Below are 21700 nucleotides of genomic sequence, written 5' to 3'. Positions count from 1 at the left end.
GATGAGGCCGTTAAAGGCTTGGGTACTTGTGCCTGCAATGAAACGCCTGGGAGATGGGGAGTGGCTGGGAAGAGGCGCATGATGGTGCAGGCCAAAAGGGCGGATGAGGGTGAACTCCCCAATGTGTCAGAGACAGATGTGTAGATGTCCAGGCTGGTGTAAACAGTGGAAGAGGTAGTGTCGGCAACGCCGGGCGATGATTGTCCTGCGTTTGCTCTCTCCCACTGAGCCCAGGGCTTGCCTTCCAAATGACAGCGCACACAAAAGGTGGTAAGGTTGCTCTTTTCAGAGCCCCTACTCCGTTTAGATTTGCAAAGTGTGCAAACCGCACTAAATTTGTCATGTAACTAGTGACACTAGGCACATCAGTGGCGGTAGTTTGGCCAGGGGGTGCCGCTAGCCTCCTGTGTGACAATGAAATCTGCCACTTCGTCATCTTCCTCTTCCTCCATCAATATACGCTGTGAAGCAGACAGGAGCACTGACTAGCCTGCTGGAATGGTTCTGCTCCTATGCCCGACTCCTCAGCATACAATGCGTTATCCCTGATGGTGATAATGCATCACACACAGGAGCGGGATTGTTAAAATCAGTAATGCGTCGTCAAAGCTAACCCTCTTGGTGGACTCCTCAAAGACACGAAGAGATCTCACATAAGTCTGGCAACATGGGTGAGTTTTGCATGAGTGGCTAGTACATGGAAAATCTTTTGCCTTGCTGCCTCTGGACATGCCTCTGCCTCTAGCCACCTTTTTTCCTGCTTAGCTCGCCTCCACATCTACACTGCCTTCCCCGCTATACATCACCCCTGTCCATGCTTCTGCCTGTAACCACCTTTTTTGCTGCTTAGCCTGCCTCCACATATCATTTGTGCGATTTTTTTTTTTTTTTTTTTTTTTTTGCTTTAATGCACCAGAACAAAGGATGAGATTTTTAACTTATACCGGGGATCGAGGATTGCAAAAATCCATTATTGTTTGCTCTCCATGATTTGAACTATGCCTTTGTCTCTTGAAAAGCAACCTGACATGAAGTCAGCCATGTGTGCCAGTGTGTTACTTGGCATGACTTATAATGAGCTTCTAACCAGCACAGTTGGGGGAATCAGGGTGGATTGAGCCTCTAACCAGAAGAGTTTGGGGGCATTAGTGTGAATTGAGCCTAGTAGGAGCAGAATTGTGCAACGTTGATGGTGGATGAATATGAGGAGGAGGAAGAATTGTAGAGGGTGATCACACACATCAAACTTCATGTCAGGGTGCTTGACACTGCTGGACATGAAAATGATGGGTCTATCCAGTGGCTGTTCATTTTGATCAGCTTCAGCCGGTCAGCACTGACAGCTAGCTGTGCTTATCCGTGATGATGCCACCGGCTGCGCTGAAGACATTTTCTGATAGCATGCTGACATCAAGGCAGGAAAGGACCTCCAATGCGTAGAGCGCAAGTTCCAGCCACAAATCCAACTTGCTCACAGTGCTTGTCCATAGACGAGTATTATCCAGAGGGGAGGGGGCGTTCCTCTCCGCTCACACTGTACAGCGCTATAGGCGCTGCTGTGCAGAAGGACGTTCCTGACAGAGTGTCAGAAATGCCCTTCTGACTGTAAAGAGCTACAGTACTGGCACCAATAGCTCTTCACCCGGGGAACAGATCGGGAAAGCCGACAGTGCGCTGAATTTCGGCTTTCCAGCGGTATATAACACCACATGTGCCCAAATCCATGAAAGGTCCTCTTTTAAGCTCTGCATATTCACAATACAGATGTGTGCAGACTTGTACAGTTATAGAGTTGCCGAGCAGAATGTCACAGCCTGTTTTATAATAAAAAAGGAAGTTAGATAGGTTAATAAAGGATATTACAAAAATGGTCACCAAACACTTGCAAAAATAAAAAGCATAAAACTAGCACGCCCTAGAGCCACGGCATGCACCCATTAAAATACATGTTCAGCGCCGCACGTCAACACATCGGGTCTAGAAGTACATTGCTTTTTTTCATGGGTAGGAAAGTGATGACAAGTTCTCCTTACGTGTCGAGCAGACTACCGCAAAGTTCTCCTTTCTAAAAGTTCAAATGCATATTCGACAAGATCCATTTCAATTGGCCGTGACTGATGGCAATCTTTTAATTCCATTTTTCCATATCTGTCAGAAGGAATGAGCTCGTTGCAGAATGTGACTTGTCAACAGTTTGTTTCCTTTTGTTCTAGCGAGCCCAGTAATGTATTTTTTAGTAATTGCCTCTGAGTCAAGCAGAGCCCAGGTAATGAGATTACTTGTTAAGTACGTTAAGGGGAAGGAGATCATCTCTTCTGGTGCTTGGGTTCTGTCTGGAGATATTTAAGGCATCTAAATCTTTTAAGGCTTTTATTGTTAAATGACTGTGAGATGATAAATAATCCATCTATGTATATAGATATATATTCTCCTGGGTTTCGCATGAAACTTTTACGCTGCTAATTTGGATGCTGATATTAAAACTGAACATTAAGGCGAGGATTTAGCTCACGAGGATCTGAAAATGATAAATCCATTATTATCATTCACAACCTGCATCAACTCATCCAGACGTGGCAGCAGGATAAACACCCCCAAACACAACACCGCACAATATAGCCATTAAACATGTATTAGGCGGTGTGAACTTAGCTTTGCAAAGTGCTATCAATTATTTTATTGTATTGCCGATGCATGAGAAGGGGCCTGCACGAAACGCCAGGTCCTGTAGAGTTCTGGGCTTTAGTAGAAATGGAAAACAGGGGAGTTTTCTGTGTGTGAGCGATGGCACTGGCACTTACGTGTCCTTTACAGTGTGAAAGGGGGGAATACTCCGTGAATAAGCTGAACCCGCTGGATGTGTTTAATGGCAATTTGTATTCATCTCCACTTTACATCTTGTACTGCTTTGAGTACTACCTGACCTGTATGTACTATTCCATTATCTATTACATGTATTCTATGTAGTAATTACCTGCATTACATAAACCACACTGATCACTACCTGCATTGCATGTACTGCTCCATTATCCATTTGTACTACATGTACTACACTGATCACTACCTGTATTACATATACTGCACTGACCACTACCTGTATTACATATACTGCACTGACCACTACCTGTATTACATATACTGCACTGACCACTACCTGTATTACATATACTGCACTGACCACTACCTGTATTACATATACTGCACTGACCACTACCTGTATTACATATACTGCACTGACCACTACCTGTATTACATATACTGCACTGACCACTACCTGTATTACATATACTGCACTGACCACTACCTGTATTACATATACTGCACTGACCACTACCTGTATTACATATACTGCACTGACCACTACCTGTATTACATATACTGCACTGACCACTACCTGTATTACATATACTGCACTGACCACTACCTGTATTACATATACTGCACTGACCACTACCTGTATTACATATACTGCACTGACCACTACCTGTATTACATATACTGCACTGACCACTACCTGTATTACATATACTGCACTGACCACTACCTGTATTACATATACTGCACTGACCACTACCTGTATTACATATACTGCACTGACCACTACCTGTATTACATATACTGCACTGACCACTACCTGTATTACATATACTGCACTGACCACTACCTGTATTACATATACTGCACTGACCACTACCTGTATTACATATACTGCACTGACCACTACCTGTATTACATATACTGCACTGACCACTACCTGTATTACATATACTGCACTGACCACTACCTGTATTACATATACTGCACTGACCACTACCTGTATTACATATACTGCACTGACCACTACCTGTATTACATATACTGCACTGACCACTACCTGTATTACATATACTGCACTGACCACTACCTGTATTACATATACTGCACTGACCACTACCTGTATTACATATACTGCACTGACCACTACCTGTATTACATATACTGCACTGACCACTACCTGTATTACATATACTGCACTGACCACTACCTGTATTACATATACTGCACTGAGTACAAACTGTACTACACATACTATTGTACTTATCTATCTATATTGCAATACATGTTCTAACCATTACCTCTTATATATTTACTATTCCACTCCATTCTATCCATATTCAATATAGAACACACACAGATGATATATTTTACAGGTAGTGATCAACCTGTGGTATAGGTGCTACACTGATCACTCTCTGCACTACATATACCGCACTGATCACTACCTGTATTATACCATCATCTATCTGTCCCTAAAAGGGTTGTCCCATCTAAAGGATCCTATCTATACTGCTAGCTTATGTGGATTTAAGACTTTTCCTAAATACATTGCTTCAGCAAAACTGCTTTGTTTGACTGCTATCTGAGATTATTCACTTCATTGTTTACATTGTGTTTCCATAACCATGGAACTAGAGATGATCTTATCTCTCCGCCCAGGGAAAATAAGGTAGCTCCCTGCTCTCAGATAGGAGAGGGGGAGCTGAGTGCTCGGGACTCGGGAGCAGCTTGTATTTGAGCTGTTTATTTCCTGCTCTCCCAGTTATCAGGTCAGCTAATTGAATTTTTTTGATAAGGGCTGAGATAGGGATTTCCTTACCTCTGTATGTAAACACAGACCTAAAACTGAGTTTATTGCAAGCTGACTCTTGGTCCTGTAGCATGTAAATTTGGGATTCTCATGACCTATCAAATCCAGCTCTGCTACATCAGCTTCATATTGTGCATCTTCCAGTGATACTGTGCTAATTTATTTACAACCATCCCTCATTACTGACTGCAAACATGTACTGCTATGAAGAGAGATAGCAGAGCTGGCTTTGTCTGGCAGACAGCAAGTGAAATCCCGCCCACCAATTCACCGAGAAAACCAGGAAGTGAACAGAGCAGGCAGCATGCAGGTTGGTGAAAAAGCCAGTTGGGAATACCCCTTGAAGATACTATACTGGACACTACCCATGCTAAATGTTCTGCACTTATTAATTCAGTAATTGTAATATATATATTGCACTAATCACTTTCTGTATAAAACGTAGTGCTCTGAGCATTGTCCATATGACAGATACTGCACTGGGCGCTTCTCGTATCACATGTCCTGCACGTGCACTACCTTTCTCAAAATGATCTACTCATTTACACACCGGTTTTGAGAGTTTCTGTTGTAGATCCTTTGATCTAGAGACAACTTTATTTGCCAGTGACCCATGTATTGTCCATTCTGTCTGAATATGCTCGTAGGCATATTCAGCTGTCACCACCACATTGTAGAGCCCATTACAGTGATGAATAATGCACCTTTATTAGAATTGGAGAAAAACAACTTTGGTGCACTGGGGGCGGTCCCTCAGCTCCCTGGAGGACTGCTCTTGCTGCTCGGACACCCAATCATCTCTCTGGTCCACCCCATTCAGCGTAAGTGGATTCTTCCACTGCTGTGACATCATTTCTCTTACTAGAGCGGCAAGTGTCCCTAGAAATGAAGGCCCGCCCCCAGTGCACCAGCTGCCTCATTTGCATAAGACTTCAACTTTGTTTTTCTGCAAATCTACTGTAATGTGGTGTGGCAATTGAACATGCTTGGGGGTGGTAGACACCCTGTAAATATGACAACACTCCATGTACAATATTGTAGCTTCACAATGTGACGTACTTACTATATTACCAGTATTTACACTATGACCTTATATCGCATATTAATGAAGTGTAATATGCCATGTTGTTGACGCCAGCAGGTATTGCATCTCATCTTCCGTCCTCTCCACTTTTTTTTTTTTTCTTTTTTATCTCGTTCAACTAATTCCATATTGGCAAGTCAGATGAACCTAGAAATTGCTTATAGATTTTTAGCATAGCCACATAATGTCTTCAGTGCTTTTTTTTTTTTTTTTTTTAATACGTTCCAGAAAATCAAAGTGGTGTCGCCTTATTAGTGCTCTGATTTACTGTGTATTAATAAGTGATAGCTTTACAGCTGATAGCAGGCTGATCTATCATCTAAATTCTATGGCACTGAGATAATTTATAATGTGCTAAAATATTGATTGCTCTTTTTTTTCCCCTCCCTTACACTTTGTTTCTGTGGACAGCTCATTATAATTCCGCAAAGCTGTATGTTTTCCGCTAAGCAGAACACTGTCTGGATCCCACCAGGCCTAGATTGTAATTCCTTTTCTTGGCACTGAAGCAATAAATGTATACAAGCGCACAGTGCAAAGCCGCATCTTTTATACAGTTTGGTTAGAAGACTTATGGAGAATTGGTGTTCTTTAGAACTATGGGGGGCGTTCTCACTACCGTGTGTGTCCGCTGCTAATGTCCGTTCAAAATCTTGTGCGGACATTAGCAGTGTCCGTGATATTTTGCATTCATTTAAATGGACATCGGGTGCGTTCTTTTACTGTCCATGGGTGTCCTTAACTGTCCGTTCCCAAAGATGTCCGACTTTTCAAGCGGACAGCAAAACCCGACATGTAGGTTTATCATAAGGGATGTAAGCTGAGAAACTAAGTAAGTAAGGGGGTGTTACTGTTAGTGATACATGTACCAGAAACCTTTTAACTTCTCTACGTACAAAAAAAGGGATGTTACTAGATTAAATTGACACAAAATGTATCCGTTAGTCATGTACCACACTGTTTAACAACTGTACTGAATTATGTTTATTTTTCTTGTTACTTGTCAAGTTGTAACCTTTCACTTGTAAAACTAATAAAAACTTTGTATGATAAAAAAAAAGGGATGTTGGCATTATGGGAAACAAATTTGCATATTCTTCCCATAATCCCCCACATTGGAGCTAAAATGGCTTTTTTATAAGACTCCACACACCTGACGAGGTGGTCTCTCCTGAAGGAGTGACATTATCCCCATAACCTGGTCGGCAAGTCTCTCACCTCTGCCAAGTCAGTTTTCCCTAGGCTGTGCTGAAGAGATCCAACCAGATAGAAACAGCGCTATCCACAGCTGGGATACTGACTTGGCAAAATCCCGCATCATTGCAGCAAAGGCTTGTGGGAAAGTCGGGCATGATGTTCAAGGGAGCTACCCCTAGAGGGCAGCAAACAGAGGCACTGTTTCCCTATTTACATCTTGGTAAACAGATTTGCATATTCTTCCCATAATCCCCCACAGTGGAGCTAAAATACCTCCACACACCTGACAAGGTGATCTCTCCTCAAGGAGTGACATTATCCCCATATCCTACAAAGTATGTGAGAGATTAAGTTGGCAAAATGGCAGTGTGAACAGATTGTGAACCCATTAGTCATAGAGACCCAGAGTGCTTTTCTCTGTATAGGGTTTTGGAATATTTTGCTACCATAGTAAAAGCTTTTTTTGGATTACAGATATTGATAATCTATTCTAAGGATAGGTAATCTATATCAGATCGGTGGGTGGTCAAACACCTGGTACTACTATGGATCAGCTGTTCCTAGCAGCTTAGACACTATAGAGAGAACATTACTGTGTGAGTTGCAACACTTGCAGACGGGAACAACTAATCATTGAGGGTCCCGGGTGTCAGACCCTCACCGATCTGATAGGACATAAATATCTAGAACCTTAAAACCTGGGCTTTCTCTTTCATGAGTAATAAATCCAACATACTAATAAATAGTATACGTCTCTTCCTTTGTGACAAAAGATTTGATCTAGGTTACCTTTATCACAGTCTGTATCTATATTTTTTCCCATTCTGGAAAGTCAAGTATGTTTTATTCTCTTGGCTTAGTAAACCTTCCCTTTATATATTTAATCAGGACAACACATCATTCACTTATATTTGCCCAAACTGCAAACAGACTGACAATGAGAATTCACTCGGATGATAATCCCGTTGAATTTAGAAGTAATCTACTCTGCAGCGGCGGAGTGTTCTACATGCTGTGCTTCTGTTTATTAAAATACCTGCAATTCACACCATCGGCGCTAGCCTCCTGCAATCTTACTTTAGCAAATCCATAGGATCTTTATCAATTTAATTTGCAAGTGTGCTGTTGAAGTGATGGAACATAACAAAGTGCGGCCATAAAATTAGCAGCGTGATGGAAAATATATTCTTGTATACGGATGGCACACATGCTCATTAAAATGGAGCTACGTTCTACACACAGGGTAATTGCCGGTTGTGTGCAACTTCTTATTTGTACAGGTCATGGAGTTTAATTAACTATGTGTACAATGTATTAATTATTTGTATACTTTATTGCATAATTGCTAAGTTTGGCTTATGCACGGGGGCTAATGTCGAGTCAACACACGTTCACAGAAGTATAAAAGGTCCTATGTTGACATTGACCCTTGGATTGCCACAATACCAGAATTTGGTATTCAGTGCTGATGCCAAGTGTTGTATCGTGGTTCCCAATACCAAAATGTTACTGCAGTATGGAACAGCGTCTCCGGTATACAACACAAGGTTGATTACGTATGCACACAGGTAAGTATTGGAGGATTTCCAACAAGTCAAAACCGGTATCGCGCTCACTCAGGAGTGGATGGTATTCAATAACCAGAGGTTTGGAAGTAGTGAACAATAAGTCGTCTATTTAAGTAGATAATGCGTTTCGGGGTAATAGAGCTGCATCAGAAGCTCCACCCCTTCATCAGATCTGATAACCTAAAGTCTTTTGGGCTCTATGCAGCTTGAAGTATCACTGATGGACTGGGCACACCCTGCTTGCTGGCTGACAGTTTGGAGATAAATCTATGTTATCAGATACATCTATCTTATTTAAACTGTATGTAAGTTCAAGAGTGTTCCCATATACATTGCTTTAGCAATGCTGCTTTGTTTGACTGCAGTGTGAAACTATTCCTCCCATTATTTACACATTATTATCAAGGCACCCAGCCTGTTATCTGATCCAGGATGGATGAGGTGACTTACTGATGCCTGGAGGGGAGGGGGGCTGAGTTACTTTGTTGTTATCTCCTGCTCTTCCATCAAGGCAATCAGGTCAGCTAATTGTAGTTTGCTGATAAAGGCTCGGACATTGTTGACATCTCTCTATGTAAACCCCAAGATACGTCTATTGTATGTCCTAGTAGGAAATGTTCTCCAGCCCTGTGTAATGTAATATACATTTACATCTATTTATTCTGCATTGTTATAGATTTCTAGTAATCTTAATAAATAATCTCTCATGGTAAAGGCAATGTTTCTATCTACTGAGCTACTTCATCATGTCTTGTCCATCAAATAGTCAAAGCCCACCCACTAACTTCTTGAAAAATACAGAAAGTGAGAAGAAGAGAGAGCAGGTAAAAGTGCTGAGTGGGAGATGGGAAAACCTCTATAGGCTGAGGCCGCACATTGCGGAAATACAGGTTTTTGCAATTTTTTTATTTTTTTTTGGAGGGGGTTGTTTGAACCAAAGGCAAGAATGGCTACGAAAGGAATGGGAAATATCAAGAAACCTCTTAGAGGACCTTTCATGGTGTGGGGCACAGGCAGTTCTATATATTGCTGGAAAGCCGACAGTGCGCTGAATTTGAAGTGGGGAGGAATGTTCCCTCACAGTGCTCATTCATAGACGAGTATTATCAGGAGGGGAGGGTGTTCCTCCCCGCTCACACCGTACAGCGCAATATGCGCTGCTGTGAAGAACGACGTACCTGACTGACTGTCAGGAACGCCCTTCTGACTGTGAAGAGCTACGGTACTGCCACCGATAGCTCTTTACCCGGGGCACAGATCGGGAAAGCCGATATTGCGCTGAATTCAGCGCACTCTCGGCTTTCCAGCAGTATATAGAACTGCTCTGCCCCATACCATGAAAGGTCCTCTTTAAAGCTGAGTTCACATCGAGTTTTTGGTTATGAATTTGCTCAGGAATCCACCTCAAAATCAGCCTCCAATAAAAGCCTCCCCATAGAGTTCTAACAAAAAAAAAATACATTTCTGCAATGTGGGGTCGGACTGTCTTTAATTGAGGATAGGTCATCCGTTATTTACCCTGAAAAACCCCCTTCTCTACCACATGGGCCATGTCTATTCTATAACGGAGAACCTCTTTAGTTCTTACTGAAGCATGTAGAGTGTCCTTGTATGTACTAATAGGATCCGCATGATAATCGGTTATATAATAACATGACTTCTGCATTGTACACAGCTGGGAATTCTGTATTATCCACTATGAACACAAGCCATTGCACTGTCACATTATGGCAGACTCCACTTCTATTATACTCAATGTCACCTTGCCTTTTAGCGTTTTATTAATTAATATTCTAGGAAAGAGAAGCTAATCGCTGGTGGGGAACAGATTTTGCAACCAGATTATCACTGTATAAAACATAATATTCCTTTCACCTTTTTTGCAATGCACAGCCTGTTCAAGATTTACCTTTTAACTTCTCCACTTTAAATGGTTATCTCTAGTTTTAAGCCCATGGCAATATGGCGCTCGGCGTTGATTGGCGAAACACTTGAATAAAAAAAAAAGTAATTGTTTTATAAGAAGTATCTTTCATGCAACAATATGCCCACACGTTTCACAGTACACCTCACAAAGTACAATGACATTTGGGAAATGAAAGCGAAAACTTCAGAGAATCTTGTCAAGGTTGGAAATGCCAGAATGAACATTAATTTAACTCAGGTTAATAATAGGAGCAAAGTGGAAAAGTGAAGTTAGTCGCTGGAGGGAAGGCAAAGAGTTGCCGTCTTAAAGAAGGGGAAAAAAAAAAAAAAAACACCTAAAGAAGGAGACCGTTGTTTCCTGCAGAATTATGCTGATGATGGCTGACCTTTTTCTCACTGACTACAGGGCTTTTACCTTTTACCTTTTACCATCCTGTAGCGTTTTATACTGTAGAATAGAGAATACGTGGATTTCCAGTCTAGGATGGTCAGCGCAGGTTAGTGCTACTCATATGGCTTTTTCTATAACCGTGTCAGGGAAGAGAATCCTATACAAGCACAGCCGCCTCTCCATTTATGGCCAAGAACATGGCCACTTTAAACTGATCCACAGTAAATACAATTGGATCCCATTGGTGTCCAAAACCTCCCGCATAACCTATGCTTATTCCATGGGCGTAACTACAAATGTAGTAGGGCCCGACAACTAAAGGGCCCCCATTTCATTTGACACTTACGCTTGGTCCACACCCAGTCTTCGTACGGGGATTCCACTCCCCTCTGCACATTTTTTTTTGTCCTTTTCGGGTGGAAACCAATCAAAAGCCACGCAGATTCCCATTATAGTCTCCCAGCAAAATAAACTCCCAGCAAACACCCTCGCCCCCCTCCAACCCACCTTAAACTGTGCTGCTCGTTTAATTCACCTCTCTCTCCCCCCCCCCCCCGATCTTCATCGGCTGCTCCCCTCTGCCAGTCCCTCCACTGGCTACCCATAGCCCAGCGAATTGAATTCCAGCTACTAACGCTAACATACAAAGCGATCCACAACCTGTCCCCTCCATATATCTCTGAACTAATCTCCCGCTACCTGCCCACACGTAACCTCAGATCCTACTCCGCTCTGCCCTCATCCGCTCCTCACACAACCACCTCTAAGACTTCTCCCGTGCATCCCCCATACTCTGGAACTCCTTACCAAGACACATAAGACTGACCCCCACAATCACAGGATTCAAGAAGGCCCTGAAGACTCACCTATTCAGGAAGGCCTACAACCTCCAATAACACTATCACCGCACCGCCATCTGTACAGCCTCCCCCCTCTCCTTCTGTCTCTACCCCCCTTCCCTCATAGATTGTAAGCCCTCGCGGGCAGGGCCCTCTACCCCATTGTGCCAGTCGGTCATTGTTAGTATTATATCTACCTGTATAATTTGTGTATTATATGTAAATGTAAAGCACCATGGAATTAATGGTGCTATATAAATAAACAATAATAATAAAATTATAGTCTATGGGGTCCGCGGGCTTCCTAAGGTAACCGCTTTTTTATGTGGATTACATGTTTTTCCACTGTGCTGAGCATTTTGGAATCTCCATCACCACCATGCAACTTCTGAACTTTTCGGATGAGTAGCTAAATGGAAATGGAGTTCTTGAAGGCGTTGTGCGAAGCCACATAAGATGGCCCATCTCTAGAATAGATCATCAATATCAGAATGGTCAGAGTCGCATCTAGCCTTTCCATGATCATCTGCACAGTGTACGACAATAGAAATAGATTTGTACTCTGGTGACTGCGCTGTGCCACAATGTGGAAATCCAAATCTAATAATTTGGGAGGTCCTAATGCAGAATCTGTTTTATGCCGTCAGTGTATAAAATGCTCTTCATGCATGACAGTATTGCTTCTCACCATGGGTTGCATGATGGAAGCCAGATGCCTACCAATTTCCTGACCTCTGCCTGTGTCTGAACCTGTTCTGCCTGCCCTGACTTCTGCCTGTCTACTATCTGTCCTTTAAGTGCCTCGCACATGTCTTTCTTGACCCACCTTGGTAACTTATCACTAAACTTAGACTATTCCTCCTGAGGTACTGACCTGATCCTGGTCATTACAGTGAAGACCATCCTACTATCCTACTAATATTATAAATGTGAAAGTTTGGATGTTTGTTTGTGTGTTCCTCAGTCACGCAAAAACGGCTGAACGGATTTGAATGAAATTTGGCACATAGATAGATCGTAACCTCAATTAACATATAGGCAACCCAGTAAATGACATGGCTTCACAACTGTTATGAGTTTATATTCACACACTATATTACACTGTTCTTATTTGAGCTTCTGAGAAAGCCAGGGCTGTTATCTCTCTGTGTAAACTAACCCTCACTGTTCATGCATTAGCATATTATCTGATCTGCTCCAGGCACTGCTGACACACTGACATGGGCAAGCACCTTTAATCCAAATTGTCATTTTCTCAATTTTAAACATGTCGGAAAAAAGAAAATCTAATTTGTCGCAAACAATGAGAGCTATGAAGGTAGCCAGAAGTCAGAGTTCTCCTCGAGCGCAGCTGAGGGGGATCATCGAAGCCAACAACACAATCATATGGCATCGCAGCGAGCTTAACCCCCCGCGTGCCGGCCGCTTCCATTCATTTCTATGGGAGCGTGCTGTTCGGAACGGCTGTTCCGAACAGTGTCCGCTCATCTCTACAGGCAAACTACCAACGGCAGCAATTTGATGAATACGCTCATTATATGGCTTCCCAGTGAGCTACTGAGATGCCGGAACAATCACGGGCACGGTGCAAGGAACAACTTCAGTGCCAGCCCAACTTGAGAGCTGCCGAAACGCCACAGCAGGCGGATCAACACCGCCAACAACACGCTCATTATATGGCATCCCAATGAGCTGCTGAGATGCCGGAACAATAACAGGCACAGTGCAAGAATCAAGTTCAGCAGTAGTACAGCTTGAGAGCTTCCGAAACGCCGGAGCACGCAAACCATCAACGGCAGCAATTTGCTAAATTTAGGCAGAGCATACACACCAACATCCCGCAGACGAAGTCGTGGGCAGAAGCTAGTATCCATATATGGGGCTTTGGGGGTAAAACCTAAAGGACCACTTAGACTACTCTCTTATGGGGTCACCCCAAGTGAAGCCAGTGGTCCTTAGGGTCTTTGATTCCTAAGAGTAGAAAAGAGTTAAAAGAATAGATTACAAGTTATGCTGACTTTTTCCAAAAAAAACAAAACTATACATATTTCAATCAGCTAATGTCCTCCGAGCACACTCAAGGCTACTTACCTCTTTAAGATCCATTTATTTTCATTTCATGTGAGACTTGACCTTTCCAAGGGAAAAAGTTGTCTTGCCCTTCTACCAACTTTGATAGAGTCATATTATGTTATGGGCGTATGATGAATTTCAGTCATTGCTAATATTCTGGGATGTGATTTATAGCTAATTATTAATCTGGTTGCTTTTCGAGTAGATACAGTTTTTCCGATTCCTCGGCATGTTCCAGTGTATGTTCTCTTGTATGACGTGCATCTTATTTTAGAGAGAACTTTTAGATTGTGATTTTTATCCTTTCTTATTGTCTTACCAAACAAATTCATTCTACTAAATATCTTACAGCTGGGAGGTGTTAAGATTCTTACTCTCCAATTTGCGTTGGTGGATTGAAGAATATGGATTTGACGGGTTTCGTTTTGATGGTGTTACATCTATGATTTACCATCACCATGGAATAGGTACGTGTGATTTTTGGAGTAAGTTAAAGCAAGTTTGTGTAGATTTTTGTTTTTAATAATATATGTTACTACTTTTTATAATTTTATTTTTACTATCTAAAGGGCCCCTTCACACAGAGTTTACGCTCCGTGTATTCTGTATACGCTCTGTGCATACACGTGTAAAATGTAGTTAGCCATTGAGTTCAATAGCTTGTTCGTATAACACGCACAAAAAGACGCGCGTTATACAAACAAGCCATTGAACCCAATGGCTAGCTACATTCTACACGTGTATTTTTACACGTGTAAAATTGACAGAATACATAGAGTGTATACAGAATACACGGAGCGTAAACTCCATGTGAAGGGGCCCTAAATGTTTTGCATTCTTTTGGCCAGGACTACACACACACACACACACACACACACACACACACACACACACACACACACACACACTGGGTGTCTAGAGGCTATGTATTATGTACACAGGAGACTGAGATCTGTGCCAAACATCGGAGTATGAGCTAAACCACATAGTTATACAACCTGCAAAGTAAAGTGTAGTCGGAACTTCTGACGAAAAGTCCTTAAAGAGGACCTTTCATGATCTGGGCACATGCGGTTTTATATACTACTAGAAAGCCAACAGTATGCTGAATTCAGAGCAGATCAGCTTTCATGTTCTGTGCCCCCCGGAGAAGAGCTATCAGTGCCGGTACCGCGGCTCTTCACTGTCAGAAGGGGCATTTCTAACAGTCAGTCAGGAACGCCCCTCCTCACAGCAGCGTCTATAGCGCTGTACTGTGAGAGCGGTGAGGAACGCCCCCCTCCCCTCCTGATAGTACTCGTTTATAGCAAGTACTGGGCGGGGCGTTCCTCACCACACAGCGTCATGGCTGGGCGTTAAAGAACGCTCCTCCTCTCACAGTATATATGCCTATATTCAGCCCAACTGTGTGTAGGGGAAACGCCCCCTATTCTCAGGATCGTAGGGGTCTTGGCAGTCAGACCTCCACCAATCGCGTATTTATCCTCTATCCTCACACTTTTCGTGGCATAACCCCTTTAAATACTATATTGATTTGGTAAAGTTTTTCGTCTAATTATTCAGAAATACTGAAAGTCCTTCCACTTGTTTCCAGTGAAAGGCTGCAAGAGTATCTGTTATCTTACAGAAGCAGAAGAAACCGAACAGAGATAAAGTAAAAGACCGACCTGATTAGAGTCTGATTAGATAAATTCAAAGTGGAATTATTTATTTATTTTTATTTATTTATTTTTTTGTAATTTTAAGTTGTTATTTTGGGGATCCTCTTATTCCATAATCTGAGATTCCTGAACAATTAGTAACCTGCCAATAATCTGGTTTGGTTACATGTATATTCCTTATTCTTCCAGCAATTCAAGGTTATTGTTTGAGTAATGAAACGTTGCACAGTTGACCAATATATTTTTCTATTGATTTTTCTTTGTTGCCATTCACTTGAATAACTGCCAATTTTTTTTTTTTTTTTTGGGGGGGGTTGTTTTTTTGTTTTGTAGAATTAAAATTAAAAAAAGTCATTGTTTTTTAGGTTTTGATAGTGCCCATTGTGCAGTAAAAATGACTAACTTTTTTCTTTATTCATTTCGAGGTACAGATGAGTTTTTGATTTCTTTTGGTTACATTTTCTTTGAGTCTAATAACAGCAATTCTGGCATTGCTAAATTTGTTTTTTTTCTAACTAATGTGATATTTTATTAGTCTGAAGGCTGCATTATCTATTGTTTATGCCTATTTTTTGTGTGTGTTTCTATTTTTGAGGGGTTTTTTAAAAAAAAAAAAAAAAAAAAAATTATTTTATTTTTTTGTCCCGCTGGGAGACTTTAAACTTGGAATCACATGATTTACGTGTACCCGCTGCTCCTGAGCCTGTTCCATACACTTGCTTGTGAGTACCAGGAGTCCAGAATGGGTTTAAAATACAGTTGTCCTATATAAGTAGCTGTGAGTCCATCACGTGATCAGGACAGACCATTATCCATAGGAAACAATGAAGATTACTATTGACTGCAAGCAAAGATTTTGAAAATCTTGAGGAGTTCATACAGAAAGTCTAATATTGTTTTCTTTTTTGGTAACAAATTCTGGTGCTTTGGGACTCTACACTACACAGTTGTCAGACCAACCCCTATCCTTCCTCTCAAGTGCCCATCTTCTTAGGGTTGGTTCACATCTGCGTTGGTTTTCCGTGCGGGGGAGTCCGTATGGGGACCCTTTGAATGGAATACCAAATACAATTGCAAGTGCTGTGCAGTAAAATCACACGGACCCCAATAACTGTAATGGTGTCCGTGTGCTTGCTGCCAGATCTCCATGCAGAACATGCGGACAGGAAAGTAGTTCCCAATCTACTTTCATGTCCGCATGATTCGTGCAGGCAGCGTACGACAAGCACACGGACCCCATTATAATCTATGGGTTCCAGTGCTTTTACTGCACAGCTCCTGCTATTGCGTTTGGTATTCCATTTCGGGAGGGTCCCCATGCGGACTTCCATGGACGGAATACCAACGCAGATGTGAACAAAGGGGTCAGTCATGCTGCATGTGCCCTAATATATCATCTCGCTGCCGTGTGAGTACTTATCCCTGGCTTACAGATCATAGGACCCGTTCACACAGCTGAATGTGCTTCACATTTTGCGTCTGATTCCTTTCCAAAATCAGCAGCAGATTCCACCCTCATTCTGCCTCCAAATGAAGAGAAATCCAAGACAGATGCTTTGTTTTCCAACATCTGCATGGGTCCTAAGAGGGTCCTAGTTCAAGGCAAGATCCAGGCCGCAGCCTACTGACAGGGTCCGAAGACAGAACCAATCTGCGACAAGGGCTAGATATCCGCTATCATGGATAAATACATTTATACTGGCAACATTTTAGGAATTTGCAAATGTGTAGCTATATACCGGTAGTGGCCCAGGATGAATTATACTGATGGCCTCTAGGCACGCTAGTCCGATACGGACTCCAGCTCACTGTACGCTAACACGTCTGGCAGAACTTTCTCCTTCTTTGGTCTGCAACAGGAATTTTTTAGAAGTAATTCCAACACTGTAAAGTTTCTTGCGTCTACCGCACTTCAATACTCCGACACACACGAACATCTATATTTCATATTTCTTGTGCCATATCCCTGCTGGGTATAGTTCAGAACTGAATTGATGACTAAATGAAAATGCCCGTGGCCACTTATGTCTGACATGCCTGAGTCTCATTTCTACTTGAAGTTTTCTATTAGATGGTCCTTAAATAATCTAATACTACTTTTCCGAAAATATTACAGCATTACTTAATTAGAAACTTGGTAATATAATGAATTAATGGAATGACTAACTTCAGCTTTAGCAGTGGTCAGAAAATTTTTGCACCTTCTGCAAGGAGAGTTTAATATCATCAAATTTGTCCAGTCCGCAGATTGATTTTTCCAAAAAGCAGAACCGGATTGTATGTAGGATTTTGTTAACTGGGCGACGGAGACGAGGCTGCACAGCTCGAGAGCACCACTAAGTCTACACAAAGCTGATCTGTCGAGGTACTAGGTGTTGGACTGTCGCCGATCATAGACTAATGACCTAGTCAAAGCATAGGTCATCAATATTTATGGACGGAAAACCTCTTTAATGTATGTCTGTCTGACACGTCCCCACCAGTCAACTGCTTGAATGGTCAATGGTGATCGGGTGAGCACCAGCTCTGCTTCATAGGCACGTGACGTGATATGGCTTGTCATGCATGGATGCTATCCAGTGTACACTGTAAACCGTAAGCAATTTGATGTTGACGACCTTTCACGGTGACTTTTTGATTTTGATAACCTACTCTAAGAATAGTCCTGGAACACTTTCTTCTGTCTGATACGTTCAGTTTCCCCCTCCGAAACCCACTCTTATTACTGAAACAACACTTTCCACAGCCTCCGTCCCACGGCTCTTACCTAACCGCAACATCGCGGGAAAGTCTGTCTTCGATAGTCGGGCTTACCAAAACAGAGTAGCTTTCTAGGTGATGGAGCTAGAGATCTGTTCCGTTTTCGTAAGCCCGACCATCAAGAACAATCTTCTGAGATAAGTCAAAGTTGGGTAAGAGCAGGGGCATAGAGTCTGGGGGATTCATTTTAGAGGTAAGTGCATGTGCCCTACGTGAGTGTAGCTATAGGGGATGCTGTTGTAGCAGTCGATACTGGCCCCTAGACCTTGAGGGTTGGTCCAAAGTCCCCCTTACCCCATCGACTACACTTCCATTCTAAACAGCCTAAGGTAGGTAGGGGCCCCATTACTGAGTTTGCATTGGAGTCCCATGATAGGTGGGACTTATCTGTTAGAGACGTATGGCAGCAGGGGTTCTCAAACTTTTTTTCTCGTAGACCACTTTCAAAATCTTACTGGTTTCGGTGAACCCCCTGCTGCTACATTTCTACCATATTCCCAAAACTTGTCAAAAAATGTGAAGATTAGATCTAATGATGGAAATTTGCGTCGCGGCTGAGACCCCTGGGGGTCTACCTGGACCACTTTGGGAATCGCTGATCTACAGCAAAGCCTAGAAATAAATATAACTTGCATAAGGCTTAACTTTTTTTTATTTTTCTACTCTTTAGGATGCGGTTTCACAGGCGATTATACTGAATATTTTGGCTTGCACGTGGACGAAGATTCCCTTGTCTACCTCATGCTATCAAATCACATGATCCATGCCTTGTACCCAGACTGCATTACAATTGCGGAGGTAGATAACATCATCTATATTTATGGAGAATTCTATCTCCGCGTGCCATGTCACCTTGTACGGAGGCCAACCTTTATAAATATATTTTCAGTACAGGCCTCTAATACGGCTGTAATGGTTGGCTTTTAGTGTAAAAGAACATGTTTAATGCCATCACAGAGCTGACAGATAGGCTTTGATTTCTTCACACAAAGCTGACATTTTACATTGTTTAACATATAATCGAGCGTGAGGCCAAACGTGACATTCGGGGCCTTGATGTATTATACCTGGAACTGCGAGGGCTTTATGTTTACTAATGAATTTTTCATTAAAACAGAAGTGACTCTAGTAATGCAGAGATATAATGGAGAAGGCATTCTTAAAGAGGACGTTTCATGTTCTTAAACCTCTTATAGGAGTTGTCTCGGAGCCTTACTTACTCGGGAGCCTCCAGGCTTTTTTATGCTGTATCTGGTTCCGGGCCAATGCCAATCCAAAATCATGTGATTGGAACCACACCTGGCTCCACGGTGCTCGGTCTACTCCCTCCTCTCATGTTTTCATGGCTAGTTCCCTATGCTATGAGATTTGCAGATTATAGTAAACCCAGCTCTGCTAACACAGGTAACCAGGAGAGGAGCAGAGGGGAACGGGGAAGGAGATTGAACAGCCCACTTACTTGAGATTTCCACCAAGAATATATGGTTCCACTGGGTTAAATAAAGATACTAGATCCAGGAATGGGTGAAGCACTTGATCACTGCCCATCGGCCATGGGACGATTATAGGAAATGCATAGAAAAAGGAATCCAGCTCCTACTCCAATTCCATAAAATATAACTTTTATTGCATCAACTTAAAAAATCCATGGAGGATGCAAATCACAATTCATGTCACAGTAAGTCCATGACCATAAGGAAAAGAGCTAACGCGTTTCGAGGTAGAGAAAAGGACCTCTTAGTCGTAGCCTCAAGGCTTAGGCTACGACTAAGAGGTCCTTTTCTCTGCCTCGAAACGCGTTAGCTCTTTTCCTTATGGTCATGGACTTACTGTGACATGAATTGTGATTTGCATCCTCCATGGATTTTTTAAGTTAATGCAATAAAAGTTATATTTTATGGAATTGGAGTAGGAGCTGGATTCCTTTTTCTATGCATTTCCAACCAGGAGAGGAGGTGGAATGATCTGAGTGCTGGTTTTGATAATGAACCAGCCCAGAACACCCGAGCACAGCATAAAATAACCCGGAATTTAACACAAGTTATTAAAGGGATTCTATCATTAGAATCCCATTCTACGCTAAACCTACGTCGGAATAGCCTTAAGAAAGGCTATTCTTCTCCTACCTTTTAGATTTTCTCTGGCCACCATTCATTAGATATCCCGGGTTTCATCCATATGCTAATTAGTTTTCTCACAGCACTGGGGGAGGTCCCCAGTGCTCAAACAGCACTGGAGCGTGCCTAGTGATGCGAGAAAACTTTCCAGCGCCGCCTTCTTCTTCTTCACCTCCTCCGCCTCTTCCTTGCCCCGTCACGTCTTCTTCAAGAAACACCGACTGTGCATCTCTGTTGCCGAACAGGAGAGGCCACAGGAAAATGGCCGACTGACATGCGCAGTGGACATAATCGGCCATTTTCCTCTGGCCGAACGGGAAAGAGGCGAAGGCAGCGAACAGAAGGAGGCGGCGCTGCATAGTTTTCTCGCAGCACAGGGGACGCCCCCAGTGCTACAAGAAAACTAATTAGCGTATGGATGAAAACCAGGATCTCTAAGATACGACAGGGGGGAGAAGACCTCTAAAGGTAGGTGAAGAATAGCCTTTCTTAAGGCTATTTCTACGTGGGTTTAACTAAAAATGATAGAATCCCTTTAAGGCTGAAGTTCTTAAGCCACCTACAATCCATTTCCCTGTCGGTGCACCATGTCCTAGAATGAAGAGGTTCTGCCCACTTGGCTATTACACTCTAATTTGTATTCTCACTGCAGGGCTTATATCTTTGGAATGACTGAACGGATTTAGATAAACAAAACACCAGAATGCTCATGGTGACACTACCTATCAGATGTTTGACATTGAGATTGTTAGACCTGATGACAACAATCTGTTAATGGATCTGTGTGTTTTGATCTAGTAATAGGGTGCACAATGGTCGTCTACTGTGAATAGCCATAGGCTTGAATGTCTGAATACTCAGCGCAAGTAATGTATGTTCTGATGTTAAATGTCTAAAAAGTATGGTCAAGATTAGAAAAAAATATCTGGGGCGCTCTATTCCCCAGATAGAGCGCCCCATCTGTCCATGGGCAGTATCTGATATGACAGTTAGGGTCAGTTCACACGTGAACCGACCGCATGGGTTTTGACACAGAGAGAGACGCAGCGAGCTGCGTCTCTCTCTGGTCAAAACCCGCCTGCCGCGACCATCGCGGTCGCGGCTTTCCCCTCCTATGTCGGCTCAAATGAATAAGCCGACACAGGAGGGTGCTGCCGCGAGGCAGAAGCCGCGGCCCAGCGCGCCGCGGCTTCCGCCTGAAGATAGGACATGTTGCTTCTTTTCTCCGCTAGCAGCAGCCCGCCGCTAGCGGGAAAAAAGAAGCCCGGCGGTCTGCATAGACCACCATTGTAAAGGGGCGGATTTTGAAGCAAAAATCTGCCCCTTTGCCACCGTGTGAACGAGCCCATAGTGTTGCAGCTCACGCCTAATGAAGTGAATGGGATTGAATTGCAATAATAGACCGTTTATAAACCAATGTGCACCAGTTTTTGAGGCTCCATTGTGAATAATAACCA

The 21700-nt window shown here is 42.7% G+C and overlaps 1 protein-coding gene across 1 annotated transcript in view; it reads left to right on the top strand.

Moving 5' to 3' along the window:
• Positions 1-21700, top strand: part of GBE1 (1,4-alpha-glucan branching enzyme 1) — a 115566-nt gene that overhangs the window by 57253 nt on the left and 36613 nt on the right. The window contains exons 9-10 of the mRNA XM_075263547.1: positions 14057-14172; positions 18797-18924. Coding sequence (XP_075119648.1) covers positions 14057-14172; positions 18797-18924 — 244 coding nt within the window. The remainder of the gene's footprint in view (positions 1-14056; positions 14173-18796; positions 18925-21700) is intronic.

Source organism: Leptodactylus fuscus, chromosome 2, assembly GCF_031893055.1.
Source record: "Leptodactylus fuscus isolate aLepFus1 chromosome 2, aLepFus1.hap2, whole genome shotgun sequence".
Classification (NCBI taxonomy): Eukaryota; Metazoa; Chordata; class Amphibia; order Anura; family Leptodactylidae; genus Leptodactylus; species Leptodactylus fuscus.
The sequence above is the reverse complement of the archived record's forward strand: the minus strand, read 5'-3'. Positions and strand labels throughout refer to the sequence as shown.